This window comes from Echinops telfairi, unplaced genomic scaffold, assembly GCF_000313985.2.
Source record: "Echinops telfairi isolate 266 unplaced genomic scaffold, ASM31398v2 ScPeMD7_7469;HRSCAF=8507_1, whole genome shotgun sequence".
Lineage (NCBI taxonomy): Eukaryota > Metazoa > Chordata > Mammalia > Afrosoricida > Tenrecidae > Echinops > Echinops telfairi.
The window spans coordinates 61,205,013-61,217,132 of NW_022111373.1; the positions used below are offsets into that span (position 1 = coordinate 61,205,013).

The 12,120-nt window shown below is 35.3% G+C and overlaps 1 protein-coding gene across 4 annotated transcripts in view; it reads left to right on the forward strand.

Moving 5' to 3' along the window:
• Positions 1–12,120, forward strand: part of TMEM161B (transmembrane protein 161B) — a 58,824-nt gene that overhangs the window by 27,905 nt on the left and 18,799 nt on the right. For 3 of the 4 annotated variants that reach the window (XM_045285103.1, XM_045285100.1, XM_004703500.3), the window contains 3 exons: positions 3,917–4,000; positions 6,198–6,295; positions 8,717–8,873. In XM_045285103.1, the coding sequence (XP_045141038.1) occupies positions 8,809–8,873 (65 nt within the window). In that variant the 5' untranslated portion in view covers positions 3,917–4,000; positions 6,198–6,295; positions 8,717–8,808. Of the gene's footprint in view, positions 1–3,916; positions 4,001–6,197; positions 6,296–8,716; positions 8,874–12,120 lie in introns of those variants that run through there. The other variant, XM_030888864.2, reaches the window with a different exon arrangement.

Genomic DNA, 12,120 nt, shown 5'->3' on the forward strand with positions numbered 1-12,120 from the left:
CCCCAAATCATCTCTGAGCTCTAGTTGTTAATATATAGTTGTCTTGTTGAAATTTTTACTTGATGTCTTTAAAAGACTTAAAACTTGGAATATTTGAATTCTCAATTTTTTCTGTTTTCTCCTTCGTCTCAAAAAATGTACCATCATTTCCTTGAAATAAGAAATGCGGACATAATCCTTAAGGCCTTGATTTTTCTCCCTGTCCACATTTGGCCTAGCAACAATACCTATTGGTTGAGTGTCTGAAATATATATCCCTGTCATTCATGCTTTCTTCCAATTCACAGAACAACAAAGGAATCTTAAAATGTGTAGAGAATTGTTTCTCCTGCTTTAAGAACACTCTTTTCACAAAACTCAATTATAAGCCGAGTGGCTATCTTTAGTTTATATCTTTTTGCATGTGGTATTATTGCCTCATTGTTTTGTTGGCTTTTTGTAGATACTGGAATATTTGTGCCTCGGTGCTTTTGAGCATGCTCTTGTCCACCAGGAATGCTTTTCCCTCTGTTGTTTGCATCCTTTCAGTTGCTGATTCGATGGCATCGCAGAAAGGTTCTCCTCACTTAATATTGAAGACTTTTTTCACTCCTTGTTTCCTTATTTCTTATGGATATAAAGTATGTATGTATATACAAATACATATGTATATATTTGAAAGGGGGGTGGGTGTTATATTCTTTTCGGCACTTGGAATATAAGCATCAAGAAGGCAAGGTCTTGGGATCTGTGTGTGATTATATCTTTAGAGTACCTGGAGCATAAATGTTTGATGATTGAATGTATCGTGGATAGATGAGGAATGAATAGATGACTGAGTAACAGACTAGAAGTGAATGGGCCTAAGACAGGAGCAGATTACCTAATAAGCAATGTAAGCACAAGCTTACTATGCTTACTTACTGATCTGAAATGAGCAATTTCACATGGGTAAGATATGGTGAAAAACAAAACTGTTCAGATTAATAAGTAAGCACAAATAAGTTTGTGCTTACCTGGTCTACTCGGTACTTTGTGTTCGGAATTGTAAACTTGAAAACAGATTTTGATTCTGAAGGAAACGTGAAATTGCTCACTACGTAGGAAATGATGTGGAAGCCTGTGTCTGCCCCCCATCTCCACAAGGGGAAGGAGGACTCCTTATTCACCCAAAGATGATTTCTTTGAGGCAAGAGTCAACCATGCCTTCACCCTCCATCTTTCTTTATCTGTTCTGACACTTACCGTCCCTCCCATGGAACCTAATTCTCTTCAGGGATCAATAATACATTCCAGTGGCCATACATAACTCATGACAATATTCATGATTATGAAGTGTTAGTAGGGAAATTAATAGGTCGCAATTCAAAGTTAGAACATTAAGGATGCAAGTCTTGTGACCAAAGAAGTGTCTCTTCTCAGTCATGCCAACAACCATCGCTCTCCGGTTCTCAGCCCCATTGCCCCTTGGTTTCTGCCCTGCCCTGCCCAGGACAGTATTACAAAGCTTCTCTCCAAAACAAAACCTCACTACCTTCATAGTGCATAGCAGGTTATACATTGGACTCTGTGTTCCAGGTGGACCAGAGAAACCAGAAACACCTGGTTCCAGGTGGACCAGAGAAACAAATCCATGGACGCTCGTGTATAAGAAAGAGCTTTATATACAAGAGTAAATGAATATTGAGAAAACATCCCAGTCCAGATCAAGTCCACAAGTCCGATATTAGCCCATATGTTCCATATCAATCTATAAATTCCTCTTCAGACTAATGCAACACATGCAGTGACGCCAAATGCAGGAAGATGAGTGGAAAGTCTTGTGGATCCAGTGGCGGTAGAAGTATCTCCGTGCTGGCAGGGGTGTCCACATGGCTCCTGTGGTTCCAGAGCTCTGGCTGCATCAGAATAACTCTATCAAGCTCTTTGTCAGTAATGTCTCGCAGGGAGTGTCCAGCCTCCAGTGAGCTATTTATCTCTTTAGCAGCTCGAAATAAGGTCATCAAGCTGCTCCTCCCCTTCACTCTCCTCTCAAATTGACAACAGATTATGTAACTCCTACAGACTCCTAACCACAAGGTCCGCAATTCAAATCCGTCAGCTGCTCTTGAGAGATGGTGAGACTTTTCTGCTCCTCTAAACATTTATAGCTTTGGAAACCCAAAGGGAAAATTATACTCTGTCCTATATAGTTGATGTGAATATGAAAGCTCCTCTAGTGTTGTTAAATGCCCAAAGGCACTCAGTTTTACGTCTGTGGGCTGAGAAGCCCAATCCTTTCCTTTGTTCTGTCTCATAGTGTTAGTGTTGCTTTTCTGCTCTGTCTCGTGGTTTTGGCTGCTCTTCTGCCACCTTTCCAAGCAGGGATCTGAGGCATGCTTTACTTCGTGCTCTTCCTTCATGGTGGTTGTGGGATTCTCTTCTTGCTTTCAGAAGCAAGGCTCACTCTTACACCCAGCAGAATGGCTAAACTGACTAATCTCCACATTAGTCCTCAGTGCCTTCCTTGCATGATCCTACCCAATCATTTGATGGGAGTTACAAAGACTGGATACTGAGTAATGCCATTCACTTCGTAACTACAAATTAGTAAGTAAGCATAAGTAAGCTGTTGCTTGTCTTTATGGTTAATTTGTCCATGGCCTAGGAGCATGTTTAGATTTCAATTTTAAACAATTATTTAAGCTGACCTTGAGCTACCTAGTGAGATAGAATAAATGTAGTCCGATTTTTTAAAAAAATGGGACCACATAAGATTAAACAAGCTTAAATATATTTTAACCAGAAATGGTTTATGGACAATGTAATAATGTAATTATTATAGTTTCCAAATAAAGCTTGTTTTCTTTTTCCAAAGAGTTATTTTATTGCTTACTTACTAGTTCTCAAAACCAAATAATTAATTTTAGTGTATATAAGTTACTTATTACTTAAGTGTTCTAAGTTAAAATTCTTGGTTTAAATCAAAAAAGCAGAAATTGTCCCCGACCTATGGTAGTTATAGTTTGGTTGGAATATGTCCATTATTATAAATCAAATAAAACAAGAGGTCTACGTTGATTTTGGTTTATTAGGGGTAATGTGGAGAGAAGGCGGTAAAGGTAAGATCTGAATATCAAATTTAGGAGGCTAATAGGTAACAAGCAGTACCACTAGGTAATTGGTACTGGTATCTGTCGAGTTGACTCCAACTCTTATAAGTCAGTAGAACTGGGTTTCAGAGGATTTTCTATGTTGGGCTCAGCCTCCTGAAAAGAACACAAAAACCATTTAGATTTTTCCCCATAGGGTTGATATGGGTTGGACTCCAAATGACAGCAGTGGGACTTATGCTTTTATTTTATATTTGCTTGTTTTGATTTAATGACCACTAGATGGGACAGTAAGTTCAGACAGTGCTTGAACGTGAGAAATTACATGTTTTGCTATAGTAGAAAAGAATACCTGTAATTGTTGAAACTCTAGCTGGCATAGTAGAAGAGTAGTGTTTGTACTAATTCTTATGCACATAAAGTTTGAAAGTTTCCAAACTAAATTAAAGGGTGAAAAGAAAGGAAGCTTGTCTGGAGCTGTCAGGGCATTCAAACAATTTTTAAAAACAATAAGCAATTTCTTCTGAGTAAATAAAAGGTGGTTAGAGAATTTTAATGTTTTCCTGTCATCCTGCCTGTAAAGTTTACTTCATTTTTTTTTTTTTTAATGATGAACCTATATAACCTTACTGTGTAATTCTACATTGCAGGTCTGGCAAGTATTTATTAGATTTTAATCTGTAGCCTTTTAACACTTACTCAAGGGCTTCTTGTTTTCATGTGCCATCTGGCAGCAGTGTCTTCCCAAAGTGGAAGCTCAGTAAATAGTTGTTGGGTCAAGGAATGATTCCAGTGAGTCTGATTGCTTTATTTAAGAGGACTCTCTTATTTTGATTTTTTTGTAGTTTGAGGTGGTGTCAACATCCTACGGAAGAAGAATTACGAATCCTTGCAGGGAAGCAGCAAAAAGGGAAAAGCAAAAAAGAAAGGTAAATGAATAATTTTGAATATGTAGGGTGTTAGTGCATTTAACGTGCCCATGTTTTATGGTTTGTTTAAGGCACAATTACTAAGTGTGCTTTAAGCAAAGTTTTACTTTAAGTGCCTTTTTAGGCTTTGTCACTCATTATTTAATATTGTGGTGTTGGACAAATTGACTTGCTTTTGATGTTAATTTTCTCATGTTTAATATTAAAAGGGTAGATTGTTTAATAAGACCTGTCAATACCAGAACCCTGGTAGGGTAGAGATATATCAGAAAAGGAACGCTTAAATATTTTCCACTATTTTAAGGGAAAGGGATAAGACTGCACCTGGAAAACTTGCAAGGCCCAGAAAAACAAAGCAGTTCTTTTGAATTACAGCTTTCACAGGTTTCACTGTATAATACTATAGGTCTCATTCAACTCTTAACGATTTAGATCATGTTTAAAGTTCATGAGGAAAATTTGCCTGATAAGAAACCTCACTGAATGGACAGCAGTAGCCTGGATCTTTTAAAATGGAGGGACTGGCCTAAGTCATTTTGAAAAACTCTTCAACTCTAAAATTTTAAATCTCTTAAAATTGAATTCCCAGGACAAGGCCTTGAATTTCTCAGCTGGGAATCCAGGAGCACTCTTTGACTCTGAAATGGTGGTCCAGAAACTGTATTACAAAATATCAATGACAACAAATTGTCCTAAGTTTTTCAGATACGTCACGAACATGGCCTAGAGTATTTCTAAGTATTGAAAAATTCTCTAAACATGAATGATTATTTGGCTTGAGATTGGAAATTTGAAAAGACGGTCTTTTCTGATTTTACTGACATCCTTTTTTATGCCATTACAGATACATCTTAAAGCTTATTATAACATTTATTATATTTCCTCCTGCTTTTTATTCCAGTGGTTATGTTCTTTAATAAAATATTCATGACACATGGTTTCTTATATATTGTGCAGAGCACTGTTGCATACTATTTTACGTAACCTAAACCTGTGTGTTAAGTGTTCAATTTTTACATTTGTTTTTAATATTCCAGTTCTAGCTATCCAAAGCTTTAATGCTTATCACTTCGAAAATTTAGTTATGTACTATAACCATATTCAGGAAGCTCTAGTGGGTGGTAGTTACAAGATGGGCTTCTGTCCACAAGGTTGAATGATTTAGACGTACAAGCTCTTGGAGAGAGAAAGAGTAGGTTCTCATAAAGATTGACAGCCTCAAAACCCAAAAGAGCAGTTCTGCTCTGTCTGATAGGGTCTCTCTGGATTGGAATTGACTCGATGGTAGTGAGTTTGGTTTGAATAAATTTGCTGTAGTGTTCATTTTACAAGTATTTGGATGCTTACCATAGCCTTGTACTCAATTTTGTTATTTTTCAATGATAAAGTTTTATAAATTGACCAATTTTAACATTTACAAAAAGAGATACTAAAGTCATTGTCTGCCAAGTGGCAATAAGTATTGTTTGATCTGGTGACATAAAATAATTTGCTTACTAAGCTTTTTTCTGCTTATATTTATTGAAAAATGAACACAACATTATTTTCTAGTGTTGCAATTAATGTTCTCAAAGCTTAATATATTACATTCACTGTGCAACTTATTTTACTATAAAAAAATAAGTTTGGGAGTGATAATAAATATTTGAAGATTTGTTGCATTATTCATCTGTCGTTTGAAGTAAAAGCCACTTTGAATTGCCTTTCATGTTTTTTAATTTCTCCCTTGCATAAATCTTTATGTCTGTTTTTAATTTTGACTTGTACATAAGTTACATGTCTGTTTATACTTGTGTGGATGGGAGTGTGTATATATAATTTCAAAGATAGGTGGACTTCGTCTTCATTTGCTTTTACTGCTATGCCTGAGGAAAGTTTCCATGAAGATGTTAGGCTCTCTTTAAATTCACAGAAGAGACAGAGATGGTATAACATTTCTTTCTCTTCGCTAACTGGGAAGATTTTACTCCCTGTTACTAATTTAGGTAACTCTTTCCTCGGAAATCTGCATATTCGTGTAATTATTTACATGTACATGTTGCCATTTCCAGGGGGTGCATTATCTTCTTTAGTCAAATACTAAGAATTCTGTGCTTCTTTTTCACTTAGAAATTTAAAATCAGATTTGTTATTAAACATTCACTTGGATAACAGTAAAGGTAACTTGTTTTTTGTGTCACCTGTCTGATTTTTATAGGAAATATAATGGCCACATTGAAAGTAAGCCATTAACCATTCCAAAGGATATTGACCTTCATCTAGAAACAAAGTCAGTTACTGAAGTGGATACTTTCGGTAAGGGGTATCCACGAATTTCAGTTCTCTTAGTGAAAGTACTCAGATTTTTATGTTATGGCTTGTCTTTTTTTCCTAAGCAAGTTCATTATACAGAATATGAAATCTAAGAACTTAAGAGCTCAAAATACTTTATTTGATTTATTTCATTCCTTTTCACCTATAGAAACTATTGATAATAAATTATCAAGGTTTCATAAGGGAGGAGACCGGGGAGGGAGGGGAAAAAATGAGGAGCTGATACCAAGGACTCAAGTAGAAAGAAAATGTTTTGACAATGATGAGGGCAACATATGTACAAATGTGTTCGACACACAATGGATGGATGTATGGATTGTGATAAGAGTGGACGAGCCCCCAATAAAATGATTTTGAAAAGAGAAAAACTGTTTATAAACATTTTTTTCTCAATGCTTTTTAGAAGACACTAATATGCACAGGTTTACTAGATGCAACTTTCTCTTACTAAAGTGAGGCTATGCACTTTTTATTATTTTGAATTCTAGACTTTTTGTTATGCTAATCTGCTTATTTTATAGTGTAGTTTGAAAAATGCATTTGTTTATCAAGAGTGACCTATATTTTATGCTTATATTTGATAGAAAGGAAAGTGATTTCAGAATTACGAGGATCAAGACTCAAAATCTTTATTGAAGATGACCTATTGGGTTATCTCTGAATAAGTTATCTAGGTTTTTGCCCTCTTGGCCTGCCCCCTTCCCATATTAATTTTTTACCATATTAATTTTTACAATTATTTAATGACTATATTTAACATAGGAGTTTACATGAAATTGTTGGAATCCTACAAGATAAAAGAATCTAAGATGATGATTATTTAAAACTGGTTGTACATCAAAATCATGTCAGTGGCTATTTAAAAATAAAGATTGTACAATACTACCCAGTGAGATTTAGTAAATCTGGAATGGTTTCTAGGAGTGTGCATTTTTAAAGGTACTCTATTACTTTGAAATGTGATCAGGTTTGAGAACTGCTAACTTACATGGTAAGTGGAAGGTAAAGTAACACTTAAAAAGATAACTTGAATAATCTTATACTTTCTGATACAATCTAATTATATAATTAGGCCTTTCTGGAGCAAGTCAGATCTCCCTCAAAAAACAGCTTTAAGAGATAGCTAGCATCTCATGGAATAATTTTGTGAAATGCCCTAACTAGTGTATTTGAAGTATCAATGTGTAAAGGGGGTCAGAGAACCTACAAATACCAGTGGAGTACAGTATGATTCACTGGTGTTGTATTATACAGACTTTTAAAGACTGGTTATGTGATCATCTTTTTAAATTGTGTGTGTGCGCACACGTGCACGCTCACAAAACAATATTTCAAAAAGCTGTGACTTTCAGTTAGTAGTTATATTTGTTACGAACTTACACCTTTATAAAACAGCCACATTCGTACGCACTGCTGCTCCCTGCTGTTGAGTCCCTTCTGACTGCTAGGGAAACTAGGACAGAGTAGAACTGCCCTGTGTGTGGCCGAGGTTATAGTTTTATGGGAATAAAAAGCAGCCTCTTTCTTCCTCGGAACAGCTAGTGGTTTTGAACTGTTGACCTTGTCATTAGCAGCCCAAAGTGTAACCACTGCGCCACCTGGGCTCCTCTACAGTCATAGAAATAATAATAATACATTGCATATCTTTCCTGATTTCCAGTATAATTTTTGTTATTTTTTACAGAAATAGTAAATGTTCATTGATTATTACCTTAAAAAAACTTATTAGCAATCTGAGGTAGAGAGACACTTAACTTTGCCAATGTTACACACCTAATGTAATAAAGCTAATCAACTCTGCAGATGAATTTGGAAACTTGAAACTAGGGTAATAGATAATAGTTGCAACCTTAATTGTCTTCGACATTCAGTATTTGCTTTTCCTAGCACAGGTTTGGATAACTAGTTTTAACATCAGCATTTCACTTGACCAAATAACAGTACTACTTTATTTTAAAAGTAAAAGTAAGGCCGTTGTATTGTACACCTAGTTGTATTATGAAGTTAAAGTGTCACAGCTTAAACTCTTATACTTAAAAAAAACCCAAAATCACAGCTCAGTCACCTTTAAAAATTGTTACTCACTTAAAATATAAATATAAATTAGATTATAATCATATTTTATATACATTTAAATACATTTTGATAATTTGACTTTTATGTAAACTATTTAAATTATGAAAGCTTCATTTTGGATGCTAGAATTCTCAATCAACTTCTTGCATTTAAAAAATTTCCTATTTATAAGCCTTACATTGCATATGAACAAATAGCACTTTAAAAAAAAACAAAAACAAATAGCATTTTAACGATAGCATGGCTTGTTTGAAGTTAATTATAGCTAATCCTCAAACTATAAGACTTGGAGTAAAATATGTCTCTCTTCATTTTTTTTATTTTCAGCACTGCATTACTTTCCAGAATACCAGTGGCTGGTAGATTTCACAGTGGCTGCTACAGTCGTGTATTTAATAACTGAAGTCTACTACAGTTATATGAAACCAACTCAGGAAATGAATATCAGTGTCGTTTGGTGCCTGCTTGTTTTGTCTTTTGCAATGTATCCTTCAAAACATCATTAATATTATGAATTTTCCTTTTGCTACTAATGCAGTTAGAATTCATCTCTGATTTAAACATTACAGTTACTTCTTCTTGAAATCCTCTTAAAAGAGAATTGAAAAGGAACCTAGGGAAGGTAGTGTCAAAAATGGAAGACTTCATAGCAACTTTCATAAGTATTTTGAAGATCTAAGTTTTTTCTTCAAATTATGCAATGCAGTAAACATTTCGGAACACATTTTAATATCTAGAAGTCGTTCATGTTAAATGTTTCAGAAGTGAGGTTGACTCGAAGCTTCTTTAAAGAAATACCTTAACCTTTAAGTGTTTCTGTGCTTGGGAAGAGAAGTTGTGCCATCTCATAACGACTGTAATATTTTAATAAAGGAGTTAAACTCTGACAGACCCCTTTGGGGTTTGAATCTCTTTTGAATATTTGAATCTCAGAGCATTTGAATCTCTATTCATTGTACCAAACTCATTACCACTCAATTGATTATGACTCAAAATAATGCTGTAGAACCTAGTGGAACTTCTATAAGTTTCTAAGGCTGAAAATCTTTATGGGAACAGAAAAGATTTATCTGTTCATCTTTAAGAGTGTCTAGTGAGCGCAAATTGCTGAGCTTTTTGGCTAGCAGGCAGACATGTAACGCACTATGCCTTCAGGACTCCTTATTTATTGTACAGTAACTCTTATTTCTGCAATTGACTCAGTGACAGTGAATTTTTTTTTTGAGATAACAATTTGTAATTGCCTGCTATTCGGGTCCTAATAAAGGTGAAGTGAAAATTCCGAGTTCATGTAATTTGTCCTGTTCAAATAATCTTTGGATCCAAGGACACCATGGGAAGTATAGCTTGACCTAAATATTTAGTGTAATACAAACTAATGTAAATAAAACCAGGATGCACTTCTTCTGTTTCAAGCGCTAAAAAAACAAGCCATACTCACTGTCATTGAGTTTTATGCCAATTTATCTGAGTCACGATTCTCAGAAGTATGCCAGTTATGATATAATTTGACAACTGTGTGATAATGTGGTTTTCCATTTGTGATCTGATGATGTGATCATTCTCCAGTTTCATCTTAACATTGGATTTTGATAACCTAGTCTTGAGGTGCTTATCATGTCAATAAGTGAGGGGTAGGTATGCATAACACATTTCTATTTTGTTTTCCCTTGTACATTCCCTCCTGAAGCCATCAGTTCTCTAAACTTCCTTCAGAGCTTTTGTCCTGGACTTTCTTTAATAGTCTTTCTAGGAATTCCCTGCAGCTATTTTTGCATCTTGTGATGCATTTCTTGAAGTATTCTCCTAGTCTCCTTAGAAAGAAAAGGTTGGTAAATGACTTGACATTTTGCACAACTTAACTTGATTGATAGTTCGTATCAGTAGAAAATTCCAAGAAGAAAATAGTTTTTCTTCAAAATTTTGAAGGCTGTCAGAACTTGGCTGTCTGTTTTCTTTTGGTATATGCCTCTCTTTTATTCTTTACTCATTCTTTCCAGAGTTTTTTCTTTATCTTTTTGGTATTCTGAAACTTCACGATAGCATGGACTTTTTTTTTTTCTTAAAGATCATTTTCTTGGGGGATCTTACAACTCTTATAACAGTCCATACATAAATTTTATCATATTTGTACATATGTTGCCATAGTTATTTTCTAAACATTTACTTTTTATTTGAGCCGCTGGGGCATGGATGATTTTTTTACCACTAATTGTGATGAATACTGTGTTGAATTTTTTAATCTGGAAATTTAATTTTTTAAATTTAATTTAATTTGAACCTGACTCTCAACTCTCTTATATACTCTTACCTCTCCAGAATCAACATTTTCCAAGTCATCTGTATGATCTTTACCTACGTAGTTTGAATTTAAGTTTAGGTATGGATTATTACCATTTCATATGGAAATAAGGACTTAACACATCTTCTTGGGCTACCACATATCACTGATCATTCCCATTCATCACATCTATATACAGTGATGCCATGCCTTTTTAATTCATTAAGTGTTGACATTATTTTACTATAAACACTATTCAGAGATATTATATATATCTTAATTTTAATTTGTATTACATATATCTGTACACCACGCACACATATCTATCATTCCATTTTAAACTTTTGTGGTTACAAATTTCTCAATATGTTCAGAATCATTGCTTGATCTACATAACAGCTTTACTCCTGAAATGAACCATTTTTGCATGTCCTAATTGGAGCTCCATTTTCATAGATTTTTATGCCTTTTATTTTTTGGAGCATATCCTTCAGTATCATCTTCAGAAACTACAAAGAACGCAGTTTTTCATTCAGCAGTTCATTTGCATTTGCTTCCTTGGTTACAACCACACTGTGTAACAACATTCATCCCGGTTCTTTGTGGCATTTGTTTCCATCTCTCCTCAGAAAGTATTTTTGCAACCTTGTACATCTGAAAGTTTGTCTAATCTGCCCTTCGACTTAATTCACGTTCTGACTGAAAGTAGAATTTGAGTTTGGCAGTTAATTTTAAAGGCATTTTATTATTTAAGGTCTCATTCTTACCATTGAGAATTCAAGTTGATTTTAACAATTTGTGTCTGCTTTTTTTTTTTTTACGTCTAAAGCAGCTGTTCTCAACCTGTGGATCGCAACCCCTTGGGGGGGGGGCTGGCGAACGACCCTTACACAGGAGTCGTCCAATTCATAACAGTAGCAAAATTGCAGTTATAAAGTAGCAAAGAAAATAAGTTTATGGTCTTAGGGATGAATCAACCAATGAGCAGTACAGCACTGATGAAACACACAATATTCCTCTGGTTTCTTGAGGTTTCCTCACCCCCCCACCACGATCATGACCCAGTCCTGCCTTTCACTGCGGACTAGACCGGATCACATACACAGGTACAGATAAAAGCTCACAACACACGGAATCCGGGTCAGATAAACCACTCAGAACAGAAATGGGAGTAGCTATACCAGGAGTGTAGGGAGAAGGTGCGGGCAGGAAGAGGGAACAGAATGCAGTGATCGACACATAGCCACACACACATACACCCTACCCCAGGGGGATGAACAACAGAAATGAGGGCAAAGGGAGGCAGTGGATGGTGTAAAATATGAAAACAATAATAATTTATCATTTATCAGCGGTCACAGGATTGGAAGTAGTGATACCAGGAGGGGAAGAGGAAGGTGGGGGGAGAAGGGGGAGAAATGGGGAACCAACGATAATGATCCTCAGGGGG